We start from the raw sequence: 25979 nt of genomic DNA on the forward strand, positions 1-25979 counted from the left end.
CTTCCCCCTCCCTCTGTATTTCTCTCTCTGTCTCTCTCTCCCTCTCTCTGTTCTCTCTCTCTTTCTCTCTGCTCTCTCTGTATTTCTTTCTCTCTCCCTGTATTTCTCTCTCTCTCTCTCTCTCTCTCTCTCTCTCTCTCTGTTCTCTCTCTCTCTCTCTCTCTCTCTCTCTCTCTCTCTCTCTCTCTCTCTCTCTATCTCCAACCCCCCCCTCTCTGTCCCAGGCTGAATGTAGTCTCAGTGTTCTGAACTCGGAGCGGGGAGGCCGGAGTGTGTGTTGGGAGCGTGTGAGGATGGGATTATGAGAGTTTTTTTTATCCATATTGGATCTGGCTTTTTTATTCTTTTATGGAAATATTTTACTGGCTGATCTGACCAGACCTAAGCTGGAAGCTCTGGAAACTGGTTTAGCTCATATTCAGATGCTCTGAGGGTTTGGAGAGTTTCAGCTTTACTTTGGAAATTTAGGAAAGCGACTGATAAAGCATTTTAAAATGCAGAATCAGATCAAACTGTTCTCAGAGATCTCAGAGCTGGTTCTGGCCTGGTGTCCCAGCGGTTGTATTAGCTGGACTGACTGCAGGGTATAGAATTTCTTTAGGGTGGTGAGTTTCAGCTGAACGTACTGTATAAGTTCACTTTTCAGAGTCAACGTTTCTGTTTCCTCGTTAGTTTTATGTGTTTGCTTCCTTTGTTCAATGGTTTAGTGCAGTAACAGTTAGACAGTCAAACAGTCAGACGCAGTTGGCATTTAGTGGCAGATGGAGGCTTCAGCTCGAAGCTGGACTTCGGCTTGACTTTGAGTTTGGCATAATGTGGATTTGGGACAAACAGGAGGAACCAGTGGAGGTGAGGTTTTCAGGTGTGCTGAGGTTTTGCTGTTTGAAGTAGAAAAGCTCCCGTCACATTGTCACTGGAACAGAAACGTAACTCAAGCCCCATCATGAACAAAGATTCTCGCTTCCCCAGGAAGACTGGCTACTCCACACGGAGACACTCCTGCATCGGGTATGTACAGCCGCTTACTCACGGTGGCAGCTGATTTGCTGAGACGTTTTCTGGGCCTGACGTTTGCTTCTGTTGTTTTAGTGCTGGAGTTACGAGGTTAATGTAGCTAAGAGGTGATAGAGGCTTATACCTGAATGCGGCGCTAACTGCACGCCTACATCATCAGGCACTTTCCTCAAACCTGGCTGGGCTAATAAGTTACCTCTTTTATGTCTCAGGTCGCATAATGATAATTGTGCTTTAAAAGCACGATGAGATACAGGAGGAACATCTGAGCAGCAGGAGAGATTTAGAAGTGTTATTTATAATAATAATAATAATAATAAAAATAATAATAAATCTGTATTTATATAGCAGCTTTCATACATTAAATACAGCTCAAAGATGCTCAAAAATAGAACACAATTAATAAAAAATCCAACAAATAAAAGTAATAATAATAGAAGAGGGACATGAGAGTCATATGAATAAAAGAACAAAGAGTTTTTAAATCAAAAATAGCACAAATAAAAATACAGTAGTGGTTAAAATAAAAAGATAAATCAAGGCATTTTGTCAGCTTTATTAAAAAGGATGTTTTAAGTTGTTTAAAATGTCCACAGAGCCTCTCTAATACAGTTTGGGTGTGTGGTGGACGAAGGCTGATTTATTTTGGGGGACTATGGGAATATCTAACAGACGGGCTGTGGTGGACCTGAAGGCTCGAGCTGGGACATAAAAGAAGGAGCTAAACGGTTAAGAGCTTTGAGTGGGAAACAGGGAGCCAGTGAGTGTAGCTAGAACAGGAGAGATGTTCTCTCTCTTCTCGTTTCTGTTAACAGCAGATTCTGAATCAGCTGTAATTGACTCTTTTGGAAGAGCTGTGAACAGAGCTTTACAGGACTCCAGTCTCCTGAAATAAAGCCAGGAATGAGCTTCACGGCATCCAGTTGGCTTAAAAACGGATGCAGTTTGGCAATATTTGGCATTTCTTAGGTGGACGATTAGCCTTCTAAACATTGTCTGAACGTCTGATCTCATTGTAGACCAGTAGCACCTACAGAGATATCGAGATTAGATTTCTCTGATCTATGGTTTCTGACACTGTATGACAAACTGTTATCTGTCAACATGGACTAAAGTACGTTAGCTAGAAACAGTAGCAGCAGCCTAGAGCCAGAATTTTGTCCGTACTTTTGTCCTTTTTTATAGAAAACCGCTGCAATGCCACAGCTGTTACATTCCCACTGTGTAATCTGGATGACGGATGAACTCCTGTGTCAGGTGTCTCAGTAGATGTAAAGGCTTGGAGAGAGATGTGTGTATGGGGACTGACTATATGATGCCTGATGAAGTCTTACAGAGTGGATTTTGGTAGCAGTGTTTACTAAAGACTGGAGATGAAACCTCTCATACTCGTCTCTAGACAAGGCAAGTTTATTCATACAGCACCTGTCGTACGCAGTTGTCATTTAGAGCGCTTTACACATGAGAAAACAGTCGTGTAAAAAAGTAAACGAGAATAGAAATTAAAACATGATTGAAACAATAGATTTATGGCCTTAAAGGCATGCTTTACTAAGTCGTGGCCATGACTTAATCATCTCATTCCCACACTTTACTAAGTTGTGGCCATGTATTATTTTTATTTATACAGGATGTCACCAGCGGGGCTCCATAGATTTAAAAAAGAAAATATTCAAATTAAAGTCAAAGTGAAATTGAATTAGGATAGTTAAATAATCAAATTTAAAAAATTTAAAATTTAAAATTTAATTTGAATAATAAAGTGTCATCACAGATGAAAAAAGGGTCTAGAAACAGTAACAGCATTTAAACTGAGCTGAAAGCTGCTCTAACAGGAACGTTTTCAGGCAGGTTCAAAGTGTCCAGTGTCAGGGCTCTTCTAACGCTCTCTGTCCATTGCGTCCATTTAAGCTGCTCCTGCTTCTCCATGTTTAGTCTTCACCTTCAGCAGGACTGTGTGACCGGTTCCTAATGACCAGAGTTCTGCTCGGCTCACATCGCTGCAGCAGGTCAGATAAATACGCCGCCGTTATAGAGCAGCAGCAGCTCCTTACACTCTTTTTTGCACCAGTCGAAGCTGTTTGATGGTCTTTTTGGGGGGTCCAGTTTGGTGACCATTACAGTGATCAATCCTACCAGAAATAAAAGGTGTGGATGAGGTTCTCCAGGTCTGCTTTAGTCAGAGCATCTCTGATCTTGTTGATGTTCTCAAGGTGATAAAAAGCTGATTTAGTCACTGGTTTGAAAAACTGAGATCAGAGTTCGTCAGTGTATCAAGGTTACGTACGAGTTCTTTAGACTCTCGAGTCCAGATATTCAGCTAGTCTGTGCCTCTCATTGCTATTCCCAAATAAAATATCTGTGTTATGTTTATTCAGCAGAAAGTTTTGTTCCATCCAGTCAGTGATGAACTCAAGGCACTTACAAAGTGAGTTAAGGGGACTGTAGTTGTTCAGGGAGAGGTAAAAGTAGATCTGAGTATCATCTGCATGACCTTGTAGTATTTGGCCTGCTCCACATATACATCCACCTGTATATCCACATGCAGAGTAAGAGGTGTGGTTGATCTTAGATAGAACTTTATCAATCAAAATGTTATTACAGCAGCAGAAAAGGAAAGTCAAAGTCACAAGAACATGTGTAGAAATGAGAAAATACTCATTTCAACGTTGTTGCCATGCAGAAGCTTGGACTGTCACCAGTGTGACTCTCGCTTATGGAACATTTCAGTCATTCTGCTGTGAGGAAGAATCTACATAGTTAATTACTGGAATTTTATTCACCTTCAGAAACGTTAGAAAGCTGTGACGTGTTTAATCAGACAGACTCACTGCAGGAGCAAATAGTCTGATTACGCAGAGTGGTGTGTTAGCGTTTGTGTGTTTGTGCAGCCGCTGTGCTTCCTGGACAGCCTGAGGCTGAGAATCAATGGATCAGTGGTGAGAGTCTGATTGGGGTTCAACCAGCACACATCGCCAAACCCTGTCAGTGGTCTCTGTAAAAGAAGAGCAGATTCAGTGGAACTTTATATTTACGTTTGCATTTACATTTTCTGATTACTCACTTTCTCCAGAGTTAAGTGTGCAAACAGTGGAAGCCAAAGTGAAGCGTAGTGCCTGCAGATACTGCAGACAAAGGCTGTATTATACACTGACCAGGTTACATAAATGTGAGGGCAGACATTGAGGAGATATTCATAAACTTGTTTTTGTACGGCACATTTATGCATGAGTGAAACAGGTACTGTAAGCCTGAGACATTTACAACAACCTGGAAAACATGTGCTCTTTATCTCTTTATGTAATAGAATAAAAGGCTAGCAGCCTAAGTAATCATTTATATATATATAAATTTTTTTGAGGTCTGATACGTTAGAAGGGACAAAACACTATGAATCCAAAAACTTGTATATAACATTTCAAACACTGCACTAAATACAGTTAAACAGGACTAATTTTGCTCTAATCAAACATACAGCCGGGAACTGATCAGTACTAATGATATCCATGATATGCATAGACTATGTTGTAACACACTGTGATGTAATTTATCACATTAATGATAAATACTGTGGTATTGCCCAGCTGTAGCTCAAAGCATTCATTCATTAGTTTATTGTGTGCAAATGAGATGAATATCTTTCATTAATCGTTGTTAAGGCCTGCATGATCCTTATTGGTTGTGTAGTGAAGATAGTAAAACTGTCCACAGTAGAATTGTTCACAGCCTGCTGTGTTTAGCACTTATCCATTAGCATTTAGTTTGTGCCCTTATAGAGCACCTTGGTGTTGTATGCTGTTTAGACATGTGCAGTATTCTCTTACTCGGTATATCGCGATACTATACACAATAGCGCTACCATGGACACTTTGGAATACCATCACTGCAATTTAGTCAAACAAGCTGCAGTTTCAGCTGAGATTGTTTAGATCTACAGATCAGCTCTGCTTTTACGAAACCTCACTGTGCTTATAGATGAGCACAGCAGCCGCAGCACGGCAGAAGGAGGAGCAGACTGAAAACGTTTTAATCATCAGAAAGGTGAAAATTCAGAGCAGGGAGAATAACAGACTGTCTGCGAATGAAATTAACCTCACTTTGTTTAACAAGCAGGTCGGTTAATGGGCTAACCGGTGATTCCAGTAATATTCAGAGTTAGGTTTTAAGTTTAAATATTAACTGAATGATTTACCAAATATCTGTAATGTAAAAAAGCAAAATAGTTACATCAATGTCTGTCAAAAGCCTGTGTACAGAAATGGACCATGCATTATTGCCCCAGTGTGGGGAAAAAGCTTGAAATCTCTTTTCCCCATGAGCACAAAATAGCGTTCTCATTTAATAAACAGGGGCTGCTAATAAAGTACAGTTTTCCACTTCAGGCACTGTTATGTAACGACTGCGATGGCATATTTATGATGATTATATGACACAGCGCAGTATATACCAGGTATATTTATAGGTTTGTTCCATGCTGTAGTTTATGTTTGATCTCTTGGTGAAATTCTCACTGTCCTATGGTAGGTTGTCAACGCCAGTCTAGACTGCTGGTAGTCCTATAGTGATACACAGTGGGCATCATTATGTGGACAGTTTTTATTTGTAATTTCAAAGATTTTTATTTTCAAGGATTTCTAATTATTTTACTGCTCATTCTGCACACCTACTGCTATTTTTAATATAATATTGTAATAATATATAACCATAATAACAATGCAGACCCTAATAAAACCATGACAACAATTTCATAAACACTGCAAAATCCTTAGTCATTGGTTTTTATTACTGAAACAGACACATTTTAGAGTAAAGTATCAGTTGCACATCTAGTATTTGTGTCATTATATCATATGTTATCATGACACTTGTATTATGATGTTTTTAGTATTGTGAAGTTGCTGCCAATGCCCAGCTCTAGTGACTGCAGTCCAGAGTTTATTGAGAAGTTTGTTCCATCACTGAGGACCGTTTAATGACACTAAAGCAGTGAGACCTGGTCTTACAGGCATGCTTAGATTTTAAGAAAGAAAATATCAAGAGGCCACAGCTTGAAGACATAAACTGGCATGCAGGTGTGGTTCTGTACCACAGCACAGAGGGAGTGAGGAGCTGAGGCCTGGAATGTGAGAAGCAGGGTATTGTATCTGAGTCATGCTTCCACAGACAACCAGTGGAGTGATCTCAGCATAGGAGTCACATGGGAGAACCTCAGGAGGTTATGGACCAAACAAGCTGCAGCATTCTGAATGCTCTGTAGAAGAGAGATGGAAGAAGGGAATTGTCTAGTTTAGTCTGGAGGTGATTAAAGCTTGAACAAGAACTTCAGAAGCCTCTGGAGTCAGGGAGGGTTGACCTGTCCTGATGTTGAGAAGGATAAATCTGCAGAATCTGGTGGTGGATGTTATGTGATCTGTGTGCAGGTGGGTGAACTAGTTCTGTCACGTCCACATGTAGTTTCAGGGCCACAATCCATGATGAGATATCAGAAAGACAGTCATCATTTATGACTTTTGGCAGACGCTCAGCAACTTACAGTGATATCACTTTACTCCATAGGAGTCAATTTAAATGTTGGATCATAAAGAAGGCTTAAATTTTGAGATCTAAAGGTACGGGATGGGACAACCAATTATTGAGAAGAAATAAGAAGACCCTAGTACTGGACACACACTTCAAAAAGATCAATTTCTCATTAGGAGACTGTTTTAATAATATTGTAAGTTATTTCTAGACATTTTTACTGGTTTCTAAGCCATTTTGTCATATGAAAGTGTCTTATTAGCAGATCAATTTACTCATTTTTACTTGTTTTCACTTGTTTTTACAATTTACTTGTAGAATTTGCCAATGGAATAAGACATTTTCACCGATAAAATCACTTAAAACTAGTATAAATGTAAGAAACAGGTGGAATAATCTTACAATATTGTTACAGCAGCATCATAATGAGAAATACTGGATTTATTGACTACATTTAAGATGTTTACACTTGTAAAGATTTTTTTTCAGTGCCGAACGTTACAGGTACTCCGTGAAGACTCTAAAGGACAGGGTGATACGGTCAGTTTTCTGAGTAGGTGAGGATCCTATCAGCTGCATTTTGTAAATAATGTAACCTCTGAAAAACGTTGGAGGTAATTGGTGGAAAAAAGAAGACGCTGGCTGTGATCAGCATAGCAGTGGTGAGAGAATCTGTGTAAGCTAATCACTGATCCCAGTGGTTTAATGTACAAAGAGAACAGAAGCAGACCAAGTGCTAAGCCCTGGGGAATGCCAGGAGAGAAGCTGTAGGGACAGAGAGAGCCATTCAAGGCTACTTGGTTGGTTTGTTGATAGAATAAGAACAAAGCAAGAGCAGTGCTGCCAGTGCCCAAGCCCAAAATTGTTGAAATGAGCATCCAGGGTTTCACAGTGTCAGCTTATCAATTTATCTGGATGCTGATGGGTCAAGGAGGATGAGGATTGAAGACATGCAGTCCTTGCTGGCTTTGTGGAGGGACTGTTTGAGGGTTTTTAACCAAAAAGGTATGATGTTAAATGTATGTGTAGCTCACAATGTTTATAGGATCTAAGGATCTAGATTCCTTCTGGAAGTGTGGATGCACTCCAAAAAAGCAAATTACTCCCAGAAGAGTAGATTTCTGTAGGAACATTACACAGTTAGAAATAAAGGTTCTGCACAGGTACATTTCTGCTCATCAAGGTTCAAACAGTGTAAATGTTCCTCAAAGGTTCTACAGTGGTTTAAGGTCTGATTGTGAAGCTTAAATCAGTTTTTCCAGGTGAAAAGTTGGTATTTGTACCTTTTCATAACTGAATGTTTTAAAACAGAACAGTAGAATAAAAGAATGGAGGCGAGGCTTGGTGTGTGGAGTCAGTACAGCTTAGAACATATCATTTTAGTGGATTATGGTTCCGTTATGTTCCCTGACTAAAGGCACTGAGTTGGAGCCTTGAGGGTCCCAGTGACCAGAGAGGAACTGCCAGTTTAGTACCTTTATTTCTGAGAGGGTAGATTCTTGCTGGAGGAGTGGATTCTCAGGAAAACATGTACAAACAGATTTTATTTGACAAAGTTGAGATGTGATTTAGGGCATCACCTCTGTTTCCAGCATGGCTGGAAAGGACAGCTCGTACCCTAAACGGAGGTCTGGACTTGGCCCCGCTCTGCTCCTCTCTAGTATTTCATTCAGTATGTGGAGGTTTAGAAGGTTTAGACTGATTTATAACTTTGTTATGGCAGCTTTGGTTCGAGAACTTCATAATCTCACTGTGGACGTTCAGAGTGATCCCTGTGGAAGTCAGATGAGGTAATGCAATCACAGGATAACAGTGTCAGTGTCCAGAACCAAAAATAAAGCCCCGGACCTGCAGTGGTCGATGTGTGGCTGGGTGCGCTGCTGACGTCAAGTGTGTGCTGCTCCAAATTTTCAGCATGACTGCTTTAACCAATCTCTCCTACCACGGCCCATCGATCTACCAGCTCTCCAGACCTGTGTCTGTGATGTAGGGTGAGTGCAGGCATTTCCCTTTTTGGTGGTTTGTGAAAGGGTCCCCCTTTATACTGTGTAGTTTAGGGACCCCTGCTGGTTAAATATGGCTAATGTGGAGTTGAGCTGGTGCTGTGAAATGTTCTTGATCTTTATCTTGAAGTCTGAAAGGCCTTATATGGTTCATTCCTGCTGCTGCTGGACTTGGATGTTCCTTTTTTATTCCATGTATTGAGCAGAAAACTCAGAGTAAAGTGATCCTGGTCTGTAGCTTGTCGTCAGGTTTCAGGATGATGTCATCATTATTATTCTTAATTGTCTCAAATGAACCCGCTGTAAAGTGGAGAATAAGATATTTACATAAAATGAACATAAATGAATCATTCAGAAAGTCGCCATTCAAATGTTTCCATTTAAGCAAAGAGCAGAGTGGAGCAGATGCGTACTTACAACTTCCTCCTTTGAGTCTGTGGAGCTCAGACAGACATATAAAACCGAGCACGGCAGTCTGTACACTGCTGTGTGTTTGCGCTGTAGGCTGAACTCACTGCAGTCAGTTCTGTCTGTGGTGACGCATCACACTCAAGAAGACTGGAGAGGAGCTGAGAGACAAACACAGATACACACCTTCATACAGAGCAGCGCATCTGGTGTATGAGATAGTCACATAGTTACTGTAGTTACTGTAGTTACTGTAGCTGCTGTACATTTACACTTACAGCATTTAGCAGACGCTCTTATCCAGAGCGACTCACAAGAAGTGCTTTGTCTATCTAGAGAAAGTATCTTTGCTAGTTACCAGTAGGTTAGAGAAAAGACAGTCCTGAGCTCAGATACTGCTAGATACAAAAGTCACTGTAGATACCCAGAGAAAAAGGAACAGAGTTGAACACAGAACTCTGTGCCGTACAATACAACAGTACAATACAATACAATACAGTAAACTGCAATACACAGTGCAATATATTATATTTTATTGTATACGTGCAGCACAATATATTGCAAACAATATTTAATTCAGTGCTCATTTAAGTGCTGTGTAAAGAGATGTGTCTTCAGTTCATTCCACCACCTGGGTGCCAGTACAGAGAACATTCTCGACGCTTGTCTTCCACGCGCCTTGAAGGATGGCAGGTCAAGCCGAGCTGTACTCGAAGCTCGAAGAGCTCGTGGTATAGTTTGAGATTTCACCATTGCCATCAAGTAGGTAGGGGCTGGTCCATTTTAGGCTTTGAAGACAAGCATTAAGGTTTTAAATCTGATGCGTGCAGCTACAGGAAGCAAGTGAAGGGAGTGCAGCAGTGGGGTGACTGAAGACGAGCCGTGCTGCCACATTCTGGATGAGTTGCAGAGGCTTGATGGTCTGCATGGGAAGACCAGCCAAGAGCGAGTTGCAGTAGTCAAGCCTAGAGATGACAAGAGACTGGGCAGCCACTCGGGTGAGGAAGGGTCGGATGCTTCGGATGTTGTACAGGAGATACCTGCATGACCGAGTTAGGTTCGCGATGCGAGTCGAAAACGATAACTGGCCATAGATATTCAGGCCAAGACTTCTTGCCTCTACAAACGGAACAATCAAAGAGTTCTCAAATGAGATGGCAAGATCATGATGTAGTTGCAGGGATGAATATCAGCTCAGGCTTGCTGGGATTGAGCTTCAGGTGGTGAGCTGCCATCCATGAAGAGATGTCAGACAGGCATGCCGAGATGCGACTGGAAACCTGTGTGTCAGAGTGTGAGAAAGAAAACATTAGTTGAGTATCATCGGCATAACAGTGATAAGAGAAGCAATGAGAAGATATTACATCACCAAGAGAGCTAGTGTAAAGAGAAAAGAGAAGAGGACCCAGGACATCAGTGGAGAGCCTGCATGGAGAGGATATGAACCCTCTCCATGTTACCTGATAAGAGCAATCCTCCAGATAGGACTTGAACCACTTCCACGCATCGCCAGTAATTCCAAGGTTGGTGAGGATGTACAGAAGGATAGTATGGTTGACTGTGTCAAAAGCTGCTGAGAGATCAAGAAGGATCAGGACAGATGACAGTTTGCTGATTGGAGTTTCTCGGTCACTGCTATGAGGGCAGCTTCTATATAGCAGTAGCTGCTATACTTACTGCAGTGGCTGTCGCTGCTGTACTTACTGTAGTTGCTGTAGTTAATGTAGTGGCTGTAGTTGCTGTAGTTAATGTGTAGCGGCTGTAGTTGCTGTAGCTGCCGTAGTGGCTGTAGTTAATGTAGCGGCTGTAGCGACTATAGTTGCTGTAGTTACCGCAGTGGCTGTTCCTGCTGTAGTTACTGTAGCGGCTGTAGCTACTGCAGTGGCTGTAGCTGCTGTAGTTGCTGTAGTTACTGCAGTGGCTGTACCTGCTGTAGTTACTGTAGCTGCTGTAGTTACTGTAGCGGCTGTGGCTACTGCAGTGGCTGTAGCTGCTGTAGTTACTATAGGCGCTGTAATTACTGTAGTGGCTGAAGCTGCTGTAGTTACTGTAGCGGCTGTAGCTACTGCAGTGGCTGTACCTGCTGTATTTACTGTAGGCGCTGTAGTTACTGTAGTGGCTAGAGGCGCTGTACTTATTGTAGTGGCTATAGCTGCTGTAGTTACTGTAGTGGCTGTAGCTGCTGTAGTTACTGCAGTGTCTGTACCTACTGTAGTTACTTTAGGCGCTGTAGTTACTGTAGTTGCTGTACTTGCTGTAACTGCTGTAGTTACTGTAGTTGATATAATTTATGTAGCTGCTGTAGTTACTGTAGTTGATGTCATTTCTGTAGCTGCTGTAGTAGCAGTGGCTGTACCTGCTGTAGTTATTGTAGGCACTGTAGTTACTGTAGCTGCTGTAGTTACTGTAGGTGCTGTAGTTGCTGTAGTGACTAGTTACTGTAGCTGCTGTAGTTGCTGTAGCTGCTGTAGTTGATGTTTCTGTAGCTGCTGTAGTTGCTGTAGCTGATGTTTCTTTGCTGCTGTAGTTGCTGTTGTTTCTGTAGCTGCTGTAGTTGCTTTCATTGCTGTAGCGACTGTAGTTACTGTAGTGACTGTTGTGGCTGTAGCGGCTGTAGTGACTGTAGTTAATGTAGGTGCTGTAGTTGCTGTAGTGACTAGTTACTGTAGCTGCTGTAGTTGCTGTAGCTGCTGTAGTTGATGTTTCTGTAGCTGCTGTAGTTGCTGTAGCTGATGTTTCTTTGTTGCTGTAGTTGCTGTTGTTTCTGTAGCTGCTGTAGCTGCTGTCATTGCTGTAGCGACTGTAGTTACTGTAGTGACTGTTGTGGCTGTAGCGGCTGTAGTGACTGTAGTTAATGTAGTGGCTGTAGTTGCTGTAGCGGCTGTACCTGCTGTAGTGGCTGTAGCTCCTGTAGTTACTGCAGTGGCTGTAGAGGCTATAGTTGCTGTAGCTGCTGTAGCTTCTGTAATTACTGTAGTTGCTGTAGCAGCTGTAGCTGCTGTAGTTGCTGCAGTGGCTGTACCTGCTGTAGTTGCTGCAGCAACTGGACCTGCTGTAGTTACTGTAGACACTGTAGCTACTGTAGTAGCTGTAGCTTCTGTAGTTGCTGTAGCTGCTGTAGTTGCTGTAGTCGGCTGCAGCGGCTGTACCTGCTGTAATTACTGTAGGTGCTGCAGTTACTGTATTGGCTGTAGCTTCTGTAGTTGCTATAGTGGTTGTAGCTGCTGTAGCGGCTGTAGTTGCTGCAGCGGCTCTAGCTGCTGTTACTGTAGGCGCTGTAGCTTCTGTAGTTACTGTAGCTGCTGTAGCTGCTGTAGTTGCTGTAGTGGCTGTAGCTGCTGTAGCAGCTGTAGCTGCTGAAGCTACTGTAGTGTCTGTAGCTGCTGTAGTTACTGCAGTGGTTGTACCTGCTTTAGTTACTGCAGTGGCTGTAGCTGCTGTAGTTACTGCAGTGGCTGTACCTGCTGTAGTTACTGCAGTGGCTGTACCTGCTGTAGTTACTGTAGGCGCTGTAGTTACTGCAGTGGCTGTACCTGCTGTAGCTACTGCAGCGGCTGTACCTGCTGTAGTTACTGTAGGTGCTGTAGTTACTGCAGTGGCTGTACCTGCTGTAGCTACTGCAGCAGCTGTACCTGCTGTAGTTACTGCAGCAGCTGTAGTTACTGTAGGCGCTGTAGTTACAGTAGTGGCTGTAGCTGCTGTAGTTCCTGTAGGCGCTGTAGTTACTGTAGTGGCTGTAGCTGCTGTAGTTACTGCAGTGGCTGTAGCTGCTGTAGTTACTGTAGGTGGTGTAGTTACTGTAGCTGGTTTACCAGCTGTATTTGCTGTAGCTGCTGTAGTTACTGTAGTGACTGTAGCTGCTGTAGTTGCTGTAGCAGCTGTAGCTGCTGAAGTTACTGTAGTGTCTGTAGCTGCTGTAGTTACTGCAGTGGTTGTACCTGCTTTAGTTGCTGCAGTGGCTGTAGCTGCTGTAGTTACTGCAGTGGCTGTACCTGCTGTAGTTACTGCAGTGGTGGTACCTGCTGTAGTTACTGTAGGCGCTGTAGTTACTGCAGTGGCTGTACCTGCTGTAGCTACTGCAGTGGCTGTACCTGCTGTAGCTACTGCAGCAGCTGTACCTGCTGCAGTTACTGCAGCAGCTGTAGCTGCTGTAGTTACAGTAGGGGCTGTAGTTACTGTAGGCGCTGTAGTTACTGAAGTGGCTGTAGCTGCTGTAGTTACTGTAGCTGCTGTGGTGGCTGTAGCTGCTGTAGTTGCTGCAGTGGTTGTACCTGCTTTAGTTACTGCAGTGGTTGTACCTGCTGTAGTTACTGCAGTGGCTGTACCTGCTGTAGTTACTGTAGGCGCTGTAGTTACTGCAGTGGCTGTACCTGCTGTAGCTACTGCAGTGGCTGTACCTGCTGTAGCTACTGCAGCAGCTGTACCTGCTGCAGTTACTGCAGCAGCTGTAGCTGCTGTAGTTACAGTAGGGGCTGTAGTTACTGTAGGCACTGTAGTTACTGAAGTGGCTGTAGCTGCTGTAGTTACTGTAGCTGCTGTGGTGGCTGTAGCTGCTGTAGTTGCTGTAGCTGCTGAAGCTACTGTAGTGTCTGTAGCTGCTGAAGCTACTGTAGTGTCTGTAGCTGCTGTAGTTACTGCAGTGGTTGTACCTGCTTTAGTTACTGCAGTGGCTGTACCTGCTGTAGTTACTGCAGTGGCTGTACCTGCTGTAGTTACTGTAGGCGCTGTAGTTACTGCAGTGGCTGTACCTGCTGTAGCTACTGCAGCGGCTGTACCTGCTGTAGTTACTGTAGGTGCTGTAGTTACTGCAGTGGCTGTACCTACTGTAGCTGGTTTACCTGCTGTATTTGCTGTAGCTGCTGTAGTTACAGTAGGGGCTGTAGTTACTGTAGGCGCTGTAGTTACTGAAGTGGCTGTAGCTGCTGTAGTTACTGTAGCTGCTGTGGTGGCTGTAGCTGCTGTAGTTGCTGTAGCTGCTGAAGCTACTGTAGTGTCTGTAGCTGCTGAAGCTACTGTAGTGTCTGTAGCTGCTGTAGTTACTGCAGTGGTTGTACCTGCTTTAGTTACTGCAGTGGCTGTACCTGCTGTAGTTACTGCAGTGGCTGTACCTGCTGTAGTTACTGTAGGCGCTGTAGTTACTGCAGTGGCTGTACCTGCTGTAGCTACTGCAGCGGCTGTACCTGCTGTAGTTACTGTAGGTGCTGTAGTTACTGCAGTGGCTGTACCTACTGTAGCTGGTTTACCTGCTGTATTTGCTGTAGCTGCTGTAGTTACTGTAGGGACTGTAGTTACTGTAGTTGCTTTATTTGCTGTAGTTACTGTAGTTGCTGTAGCTGCTGTAGTTACTGTAGTTGAGGTTGTTTCTGTAGCTGCTGTAGTTACTGCAGTCGCTGTACCTGCTGTAGTTACTGTAGTGGCTGTATCTGCTGTATTTTCTGTAAGTGCTGTAGCTGCTGTAGTGGCTGTAGCTGCTGTAGTTACTGCAGTGGCTGTAGCTGCTTTAGTTACTGTAGCTGGTGTACCTGCTGTAGTTGCTGTATCTGCTGTAGTTACTGTAGGTGCTGTAGTTACTGTAGTTTCTTTACTTGCTGTAGTTACTGTAGTTGCTGTAGCTGCTGTAGTTACTGTAGTTGATGTCTTTTCTGTAGCTGGTGTAGTTACTCTATCTGGTGTACCTGCTGTAGTGACTATAGCTGCTGTAGTGACTATAGTTATTGTATTTGCTGTAGCTACTGTAGTTGCTGTTGTTGCTGTAGTGGCTGTAGTTACTGTAGTGACTAATGACTGTAGCTACTGTAGTGACTGTAGCTATTGTAGTGACTGTAGCTGCTGTAGTTACTGTAGTGACTGTAGCTGCTGTAGTGACTGTAGTTGCTGTAGTTACTGTAGTGACTGTAGCTGCTGTAGTGACTGTAGCTGCTGTAGTGACTGTAGTTGCTGTAGCTGCTGTAGTGACCAGTTTCTGTAGCTGCTGTAGTGACTGCAGTTGCTGTAGTTACTGTAGTGACTGTAGCTGCTGTAGTGACTGTAGTTGCTGTAGCTGCTGTAGTGACTGTAGTTGTGGTAGCTGTTATATTATAATATATATATATTGTAGGCTTAATAACGGTGAAGTCTAAGACTTTTATTTTGTATTGTTGTCACTGTCAGTGTCACTATGTTTGAATTAATTCAAAGAAACAAAACATCCTTAATATTTGTGTTTTATGACAAGGTCTAATTCACTCTATTCAGTCGTTTATTCAGTTACATTTTACTTACAGCCATCTGGGACACAGAAATTATTCACCCGTATGTGCTAATGTTATAGCACTGTTTATGTTCATTAATCATAATTAACCACAGAGGAATTATTTTATATCAGTGTTAACTAAGAAAATCTTCAGTGTGAAAGTTCAGAATTGTCTTCTATTGAAATCTGAATTCAAACCGAGACTGAACACTAGAGAGAATCAGAACTGCGTCAAAGTGCCTGCGTGAGCTTTGTTTTCTCATTCGGTCATTTCTCTCACAAACGTACATTTCCAAAGTTTTAGACTCATACACTCAGCCGGCATGGCTGGACGGACAGAGGACCCTGTCTGTGCACTGACCGGGTTAAGCCTCACAGTAAAATCTCCTTTTCTGAGGCCGACACAGGAGCACCCGGCTCTAATGTGCTATGATTCTGGAGGAGGAGCTTTTTCATTCTGAGGCAGCTGTTCCTCTTCTCTTCGTACATCCAGTCGGGTTCAGAGCTCTGATGTCATGTAGACCTCCATAGCCCTCCTGCTACTGCTTTCAGAAAGGATCTGAACTCATTACCTAATCGCCTAAAATCAATTACCATCAGTTATTTACGATGACTACTGTTATTTCTCACACTAAATCTTACAGTATTATCCCTGGTTTTACTCTCTAATGGGAACTGAATTAATACAGACCACCAGTTTCTGCAGAACATCTTCAGATCCCATTAGCAAACCTTTAGATGCATTTAGAATCAGTCACTGTTCACCTGTTAAACCATTAGGATCCTTTACACGGTGATATCAACCCATTAAGAGCATTACATAACCATCTGGAACCAACAGACACACTTAATGGTTTCTGTGGGTTTTCAGCAGGGATTATTTGCGTGTGTTTTGTTGAGACAAATAAATGTAAACAATAGAAAGCAGGACAGGTCAAAACAAGATCAGAACAAAGTGACCGCTGGGCCCTGATTGGTGCTCTGGCTTTGCGCTTCTTTCGTTTTGACATGTTACATTTTTATACACACAGAAACCAAAAGGAACGACAGATTTCTCAAAATGTAGCGGAGGAAAAAGTCAGATATTAGACTCTGAAATGTAGTGGAGTGAAAGGAAAAAGTCGTCCAACTTCAGTACAGATACATAAAAAACTACTTAAGTACAGAAACCAATTACATTTACTCAGTTACCACCGCTGATTTACGAAATACACACATGGTGAACATAAAACAAAGCAGGAAGGGATAGGATTGGTACAAAAGGCAGGTTTAACACCAGACCAGATCAAAGTCCAGCAGAGAAAAACACAAAGCATGGGAGCTGGAGGAATCAGAGTCATAGAGATCAAACTAACATGTAAATAAATCCAATAGGGTATAAACTGAAACAGAGAGCAGACCTGAAGAGTAAAACTCTGTAAACTACAGGAGGCGGGAATGAGGACTTTTTTGTTGCGTCCTCTTTCTGTTCATAGTCTCTCCGTGGAAAAGAGGGAGGAGCTGCAACAGAAAGAGAGGCGTTATTTAACAATGCGTGAGTTCTGATTGTGATTTCACACAAAAAGCAAAGCTCAGATCGAGATGTGCTGCAGGAGATGATGCTCTAATGCACGTCAGAGGATTGTGTTGGATAATGTGCCCCTTTCAGATCTCTGAGAAACACTGTGCTGTTTTTCTTTGGAGGAAAAAGTCAAAAGGAGCTCATTTGGATATTTGGGTCATATGTATGTCAGTAATGTGAGAGAAAATGAAGATGAATGTTCCTGTAAACAGTGGATTCTCTGTTCTGGTGGAACTGTATATCAGCGGAGCGTTATGGTTCTCCACGTTCAGTCAACCGACCCATCATCATTGTCTACAAACAGAAGCGGTAAAAAAGCTCTATGTTTATGTTGGAGACACAAGTGTTTGTTCTAATTTGCAATTAAACACAAACACAAATGGTTTATGTATCATAACTGTTTTCAGAATATTTGACTTAATAAGAAATGCATTAGGCTTAATGAATAAAGACTCTAAATGTAGGTATTGTGATATAAACTGAGTCTGTTCTACAGTTTCTCATTAGGCTGAATGAATAACCGACTCTAAATGTAGGTATTGTGATATAAACTGAGTCTGTTCTACAGTTTCTCATTAGGCTGAATGAATAACCGACTCTAAATGTAGGTATTGTGATATAAACTGAGTCTGTGCTACAGTTTCTCATTAGGCTGAATGAATAACCGACTCTAAATGTAGGTATTGTGATATAAACTGAGTCTGTTCTACAGTTTCTCATTAGACTGAATGAATAACCGACTCTAAATGTAGGTTTTGTGATATAAACTGAGTCTGTTCTACAGTTTCTCATTAGACTGAATGAATAACAGGCTATAAATGTAGGTATTGTGATATAAACTGAGTCTGTTCTACAGTTTCTCATTAGGCTGAATGAATAACTGACTCTAAATGTAGGTATTGTGATATAAACTGAGTCTGTTCTACAGTTTCTCATTAGACTGAATGAATAACAGGCTCTAAATGTAGGTATTGTGATATAAACTGAGTCTGTTCTACAGTTTCTCATTAGGCTGAATGAATAACTGGCTCTAAATGTAGGTATTGTGATATAAACTGAGTCTGTTCTACAGTTTCTCATTAGACTGAATGAATAACAGGCTCTAAATGTAGGTATTGTGATATAAACTGAGTCTGTTCTACAGTTTCTCATTAGGCTGAATGAATAACCGGCTCTAAATGTAGGTATTGTGATATAAACTGAGTCTGTTCTACAGTTTCTCATTAGGCTGAATGAATAACCGACTCTAAATGTAGGTATTGTGATATAAACGGAGTCTGTTCTACAGTTTCTCATTAGGCTGAATGAATAACCGACTCTAAATGTAGGTATTGTGATATAAACCGAGTCTGTTCTACAGTTTCTCATTAGGCTGAATGAATAACCGACTCTAAATGTAGGTATTGAGATATAAACTGAGTCTGTTCTACAGTTTCTCATTAGGCTGAATGAATAACCGACTCTAAATGTAGGTATTGTGATATAAACTGAGTCTGTTCTACAGTTTCTCATTAGGCTGAATGAGTAACTGACTCTAAATGTAGGTATTGTGATATAAACTGAGTCTGTTCTACAGTTTCTCATTAGGCTGAATGAATAACTGACTCTAAATGTAGGTATTGTGATATAAACTGAGTCTGTTCTACAGTTTCTCATTAGGCTGAATTAATAACCGAGTCTAAATGTAGGTATTGTGATATAAACTGAGTCTGTTCTACAGTTTCTCATTAGGCTGAATGAATAACCGACTCTAAATGTAGGTATTGAGATATAAACTGAGTCTGTTCTACAGTTTCTCATTGGCAGGAAACCACTTTTTTGTTTATTGTTTTACTATGGAGTTTCTGAGCTGCATTTACAACTTCCAACCACACAGATAGACTGCTGCAGTATGCGTTGCCATGGAGACTGGTGGGCGGATATTTCTGCACCGCAGCTTTCCATTGGCTGAATGGGCTGTAGGCTAGAGTTATGGCACCTCTTTGATTCATGAATATGCTTTATAAGTATGCACCGATCAGCCATAATATTCTGACCACCTCCTTGTTTCTACGCTCATTGTCCATTTTATCAGCTCCACTTACTGTATAGCTGCACTTTGTAGTCCTACAGTTACAGACTGTAGTCCATCTGTTTCTCTGATACTTTGTTACCCTGTTCTTCAGTGGTCAGGACCCCCCATGGACCCTCACAGAGCAGGTACTATTTGGGTGGTGAATCGTTCTCAGCACTGCAGTAACAAAGCACGTGGTGGTGGTCGTGTGTTAGTGAGTGTTGTGCTGGTACGAGTGGATCGGACACATCAGTGCTGCTGGAGTTTTTAAACACTGTGTCCAGTCACTGTCCACTCTATTAGACACGCCTACCTTGTCGCTCCACCTTGTAGATGTAAAGTCAGAGACGATGGCTCATCTGCTGCTGCACAGTTTGTGTTGGTCACCCTCTAGTCCTTCATCAGTGGTCACAGGATGCTGCCCACAGGACGCTTTTCATCAGTCTCAGCTCATTTTTGAAGGAAGAGCTGTGATGTGTGCATCCATAATTAGGAATAGTCCTTTTTTGCTTTACAGGCTAATTTTATCCAATTCACATCCGTGCAGCTTTGGAGTCTGACCAGAGAGGGCGCGGTTTCTATCAAAGCAGTTCTCATGAACATTTCAGCCAGTTGAGTCACGAAGCTTTTAAAGCAGTAATGTGTGTTTAGGGGCAAGTCTTCATCTCAGACCAGAATAAACCAGAACCAGAACTGATGGTGCTACAGTTGATCACAGCGTTAACCAGCTAGATTTAATCTCACAGCTTATTAACTCCAGATGCTCCCACTGAACTGATTATGCAGTTTCCAGTTAGTTATGTTCTAATTAAGGTTCTGCTGACTCAGCAGTTATTGGGGTGATCATTACAGCTTTTCGCAGTGTTTTTGTTGTTGTTATTGTTTTTTGAATGACCTGAAGAGATAAAGTGTGTAGTAACATACCGCAGCACTGATTTTCACATTAATATTAATTTACTGTTGCTGTGATTTAAATAAGGAGAAAAAATAAGAAAATAACATTTTGAATGTTAATAAAAGAAAGGAGAGAGTGTAGATGTGGATGTGGACATGCAGTGCAGTGTGGTATAAAAATAGTGCTACTGAATAAAAAACCACATAAATATTAATGAATGGAGGGAAGAGTTTGTTCCTGCAGAGCTAAATAAAGCGTCACTGGGTTAAAAATATCCCTCCGTGTGTCTGTAGTGGTTCCTTCAGCTCTGCTGGGGAGGTTTCCTGTGATGGGGGTATTTTTAGCCCAGCAGAGCTGCAGAAACTACTACAGAACACTGAGCTGGAAGCAGCTGAGCTATTTATAGATCAGAGGAGCTTCAGATAGCAACAGAAATGCTCTGATGTGAGAGCATGAAAGAACCCCCCCCCCTTTATGAATGAAGGAGGGTCTGCATTGACTGATTATGTAATTCAGTGTAAAACACATTCAGCTCACATGAGATCCATGTGAAGCACTGAGCTTATTCAGTTTCTGAGCTTATTCTGGCCTTGCTGGTATAATTCATTTCATCCTTCCATAATAATAGTACAGTACTACTCTTTTTTGACACTAAGTATTCATTTGCCGTTTTAACTTGGTATTGATATTAAATGAAAAAATCAAAGGACTCTGCCTTTTGCATGGGGTGTAAACAAACATGTTTATTTGTGAAGTATGTTTAAGACCAAAGTACTGTACACAGTTGACCAATAAAACTCATATAACACAAAACATTTTAGCAAATACACAAAGACATGAGTACCAGTTCAAAATGGTGCAGTGTGAGACAGTGTGAGACAGTTTGGTGCAGTGTGAGAATCTGATACAGTGTGGGACAGTTTGGTCCAGTGTGAGACAGTTTGGTGCAGTGTAAGATGGTTTGGTACACTGTGAGAGTTTCATACATTGTGGGACATTTTGGTCCAGTGTGAGATTGTTTGGTACAGTGTGAGAGTTTGATATAATGCAAGACAGTTTGGTGCCATGTGAGACAGTTTGATACAGTGTGAGATAGTTTGGGGCAGTGTGAGAATCTGATACACTCTGAGACAGTTTGGTGCAGTGTGAGATGGTTTGGTACAGTGTGAGACAGTTTGATACAGTATGAGGTATTTTGTTGCAATGTGAGAATCTGGTCCAGTGTGAGACAGTTTGGTGCAGTGTGAGACTCTGATACAGTGTTGGACAGTTTGGTCCAGTGTGAGACAGTTTGGTGCAGTGTGAGACAGTTTGGTGCAGTGTGAGAATCTGATACAGTGTGGGACAGTTTGGTCCAGTGTGAGACAGTTTGGTGCAGTGTGAGACAGTTTGGTGCAGTGTGAGAATCTGATACAGTGTGGGACAGTTTGGTCCAGTGTGAGACAGTTTGGTGCAGTGTGAGACAGTTTGGTGCAGTGTGAGATGGTTTGATACAGTGTGAGACAGTTTGATACAATGTGAGACAGTTTGATACAAGGTGAGACAGTTAGGTGCCGTGTGAGACAGTTTGATACAGTATGAGGTATTTTGTTGCAGTGTGAGAATCTGGTACAGTGTGAGACAGTTTTGCCCAGTGTGAGACAGTTTGGTGCAGTGTGAGACGGTTTGACATATTGTGAGACAGTCTCATACAGTGCAAGACCATCTGATACAGTCTGAGACAGTTTGATACACTGTGAGAGAGTTTGGGGCAGTGTGAGATGGTTTTGTGCAGTGTGAGACAGTTTGGGGCAGTGTGAGATGGTTTGATACAGTGTGAGACAGTTTGATACAATGTGAGACAGTTAGGTGCTGTGTGAGACAGTTTGATACAGTATGAGGTATGTTGCAGTGTGAGAATCTGGTACAGTGTGAGACAGTTTCGCCCAGTGTGAGACAGTTTGTTGCAGTGTGAGACAGTTTGGTGCAGTGTGAGATGGTTTGATGTAGTGTGAGACAGTTTGGTGCAGTGTGAGATGGTTTGATGTAGTGTGAGACAGTTTGGTGCAGTGTGAGATGGTTTTGTGCAGTGTGAGATGGTTTTGTGCAGTATGAGACAGTTTGGGGCAGTGTGAGATGGTTTTGTGCAGTGTGAGACAGTTTGGGGCAGTGTGAGACAGTTTGATACAGTATGAGGTATTTTGTTGCAGTGTGAGAATCTGGTACAGTGTGAGACAGTTTCGCCCAGTGTGAGACAGTTTGTTGCAGTGTGAGACAGTTTGGTGCAGTGTGAGATGGTTTGATGTAGTGTGAGACAGTTTGGTGCAGTGTGAGATAGTTTGGTGCAGTGTGAGATGGTTTGGTGCAGTGTGAGATGGTTTTGTGCAGTATGAGACAGTTTGGGGCAGTGTGAGATGGTTTTGTGCAGTGTGAGATGGTTTTGTGCAGTGTGAGACAGTTTGGGGCAGTGTGAGATGGTTTTGTGCAGTGTGAGATGGTTTTGTGCAGTGTGAGACAGTTTGGGGCAGTGTGAGATGGTTTTGTGCAGTGTGAGACAGTTTGGGGCAGTGTGAGATGGTTCTGTGCAGTGTGAGACAGTTTGGGGCAGTGTGAGATGGTTTGGTGCAGTGTGAGACAGTTTGGGGCAGTGTGAGATGGTTCTGTGCAGTGTGAGACAGTTTGGGGCAGTGTGAGATGTTCTGTGCAGTGTGAGACAGTTTGGGGCAGTGTGAGATGGTTTTGTGCAGTGTGAGATGGTTTTGTGCAGTGTGAGACGGTTTTGTGCAGTGTGAGACAGTTTGGGGCAGTGTGAGATGGTTTTGTGCAGTGTGAGACAGTTTGGGGCAGTGTGAGATGGTTCTGTGCAGTGTGAGACAGTTTGGGGCAGTGTGAGATGGTTTTGTGCAGTGTGAGACAGTTTGGGGCAGTGTGAGATGGTTCTGTGCAGTGTGAGACAGTTTGGGGCCGTGTGAGATGTTCTGTGCAGTGTGAGACAGTTTGGGGCAGTGTGAGATGGTTTTGTGCAGTGTGAGATGGTTTTGTGCAGTGTGAGACAGTTTGGGGCAGTGTGAGATGGTTTTGTGCAGTGTGAGACAGTTTGGGGCAGTGTGAGATGGTTCTGTGCAGTGTGAGACAGTTTGGGGCAGTGTGAGATGGTTTTGTGCAGTGTGAGACAGTTTGGGGCAGTGTGAGATGGTTCTGTGCAGTGTGAGACAGTTTGGGGCAGTGTGAGATGTTCTGTGCAGTGTGAGATGGTTTGATACAGAGAGAGTTTGAATCATTAATTAAATTCAGAGCTGATCTGAATGACTGAATCACTTCAGGAGAAAGTATACAGGTGTGTACGTGAGTGTATTGTGAAAGAATGTCAGGTCAGTGTGGTGGAGTGTCCAGCTGTGATGTTGAACTGTTTGAGCTTAGTGTAAATGTGATTAAGGCACACAGACAACAGAACTTTAAATTAGGTAAAACATGGCTGACCAATGTTGGCACTTCTTCGGTCTCGGATTCTCGAATCTCATGTTTGTATTCGCAGAGTGTCCAGGTTGTTTGACCTCTTTATGTGAGCAGTGTGTTTACACTCAGCTCACACACCTCTACGTCACTGAGCTGTTTACATCTCAGGGCTGCCCTCAGAGTGACTCACAGACACACTGAGCTCAGAGCACTGAGACGGAAAACCCCCCTCAGCCTCATTCACTCAGCATCACAGCAGATCTAACAGATGTCATTCTTACTCTGCTCTTATCACAGAATGTTTCTGTGTATTCTGAGTAAAAAGGTTTTCTCTAGTTGTGTGATGAAGCACAGCTACACAGTAAAATAACCATCATTTTACTTTGTAGTAAGTAGTAGCATAATGTCAACAAACTTTAAGATGCTTTTCTTTGGGAGTATTTTTTGTATAAGATTCATGATTGGTGTACTGTCAGGTGTTTTTAAAATACAGGCCATAAAAATACATTGAAATGCTTGTGCTGCAGCAACATTCTCCTACAAGTATAAATATACCGTCATTTACTGTTTCTGTATCATAACATTCTCATCATATCTTATAGGCACTGTACCTGTTAGTCTGTGTTATAGTTTCTCAGATATGACCATCGTATCTATTCAATAAACTTGACATGAATGGAATTCAAGTGCTGTCCCTCTAATGATGGCTAATGGTTCACTAACAGTCCCTTTTCCCTTCTTTTCTCTACAGCAGTCATACAGATGGACAGAATATCTGGAATGTATCAAAGGCTTTTCTGTGAAGTTCTAGGTCAGGTGTTCTAACCAGTCTGTGTTCCTCTGTTCTCCAGTTTTGATGCGGAGAATGGCCTGTGTTTGGGCCGCAGTTCTATGGACCCTCAGGGTGGTTCAGGCTCAGGGTTGGTCCTGCAGGCCAGCGTTCCCCACAGCCAACGCCGGGAATCCTTCCTCTACCGCTCCGACTCTGACTTCGACCTTTCACCCAAAGCCACATCCCGCAACTCGTCTGCAGCCAGCGAGCTGTGAGTACTGACCTCCTCCTCTGACCTCCGTCCCTTCAGCTACAGAGCAGAGGGAGTTCCTTTAGCTGAGTGGTTCTCAGTGGTTCTCAGACTGATGAAAAGGCACAAAGACAACTTATTTAATGGTTTACATTATTAATTTCATTGTTTTTTGTAAATATGCACTCATTTCTGCAACATGTTCCAGAGCAAAGTTAGGACAGGAGCAATTTAGAACTAGCAGCATTTTGAACTGTTCAAGAAACATCTTAAACATCTTGTACAGGTGATGTAATCATGCTTTGGTATGAAAGGAGCATCCAGGAAAGGCAGAGTTCTGAATGAGTGAGGATGGTTGAGGTTCAAAAATGCATCAGCAAAAAATCCAACAGTTGGGAAATAACATTCCACAGCAAGTTATTACATGGATTTTAGGTATTTCACCCTCTGCAGTGCAGAATAGATTCAGGGAATCTGGAGAAATCTTGGTGTATAAAGGAAAAGGCTGAAAAACACACTGGAATGCTCATGACCTTCGACCCCTAAGACAGCAGTGCATTCAAGCCAGCATGCTTCTGTGATGGAGATCACCACATGGGCTCAGGAATTTGACAAACTGTTGTTGGTAAGCAGTGTCCATCTCTGAACCCACAAATGCAGGTTAAGACAGAACTCTGCACAGCAGAAGTCACATTCCAACAATGCCAGAAACGCTGCTGACTTCTCTGGGCTCAAGATAATCTGAAACAGACGGAAGCTCAGTGGAAACGTGTATTGTGGTCTGAAGAATCCACCTTTCAGAATGGAAATGGACGTTGTATTCTCCAGAAAAAGACCATCGAGATTGTTACCAACATAAAGTTCTAAATCCAGCATCTGTCATGGTGTTGGGGGGCTATTAGTGGGTAACCTGCAAATCTGTGAAAGTTCTATTAGCACAGAACACACTCTAAAGCACCATATGCAGCCTTTTAGTCACTGTCTTTTTCAGGGATGTCCTTGTTCATTTCAACCTAAAGATGAATATGCATGGCTGCATATTCAGAGAGTGCAGAAGCTAGACTGACCTGCCTGTGGTCCAGAACTGCCTCCCACTGAAAATGTGTTTTTTAAACTCCTGTATGGTTGCACAGCTAAAGACTTATATAACAGAAGAATTTCAAAAAGTTCTGCCTACAAAACTGGATCAGTTTGTGTCTTGGGTGTGAAAGGAAAGATGATGTAACACAGTGTAAACATGCTCCTGTGACTTCTTCTGAATGTGTTGTAGGCATCAAATTTGGAATGAGCGTATATTTATAAAAAAAATAGTAGTTCATAAGATAAAATATCAAATACTGTGTTTTTATAAATTAATGTAATACAGATCAAATAGAATTTACTAATCACAGCCCCCTTTTCATTAGCATTTTATCATGAGTATGAAGAACTTTTTTAAAGTGTAAAGACATAATCTAAAAGTTCTAGAAAGAACCTTTAAACCCTTTGGCTTTTGTAAAAGTTTTTCACATTCACAAATCTGACCTGGTTCTTTAGGGAGCCAAAAGTGGTTCTTCTATGTTATCACTCCATGTCACCTTTATTTAACAGTGTATCTGGACTACAGTGCAATCTGGCTGGAGTTATAATAATAATAAAGATATTATAGAAAGCTATAGAAGTATTTAGTGGACGTTTGGACCTGCCAGTCAGGGTTAATCCATCTATACTCTGTCTGATATGCAGTATATGGTGGTGAGCTGTAATGAGAGTGCAGTTAGTCTGAGCTGCAGTTTAGTCTTTTGGATTTAAAGTCTGAAAAAGGATATTTTCAGCTCACACTATCCTGCTGACTGC

At 42.3% G+C, this 25979-nt stretch overlaps 1 protein-coding gene across 3 annotated transcripts in view; it reads left to right on the forward strand.

Moving 5' to 3' along the window:
* Positions 1 to 281: 281 nt before the first annotated feature.
* pde4ca (phosphodiesterase 4C, cAMP-specific a) overlaps positions 282 to 25979 on the forward strand; it is a 39278-nt gene continuing 13580 nt past the window's right edge. Inside the window, exons 1-3 of one of the 3 annotated variants that reach the window (XM_017686800.2) lie at positions 282 to 605; positions 708 to 1008; positions 23973 to 24164. In XM_017686800.2, the coding sequence (XP_017542289.1) occupies positions 944 to 1008; positions 23973 to 24164 (257 nt within the window). In that variant the 5' untranslated portion in view covers positions 282 to 605; positions 708 to 943. Of the gene's footprint in view, positions 1009 to 8451; positions 8526 to 23972; positions 24165 to 25979 lie in introns of those variants that run through there. The other 2 variants (XM_017686799.2, XM_017686801.2) reach the window with 2 other exon arrangements.

This window comes from Pygocentrus nattereri, chromosome 17 (genome assembly GCF_015220715.1).
Source record: "Pygocentrus nattereri isolate fPygNat1 chromosome 17, fPygNat1.pri, whole genome shotgun sequence".
Classification (NCBI taxonomy): Eukaryota; Metazoa; Chordata; class Actinopteri; order Characiformes; family Serrasalmidae; genus Pygocentrus; species Pygocentrus nattereri.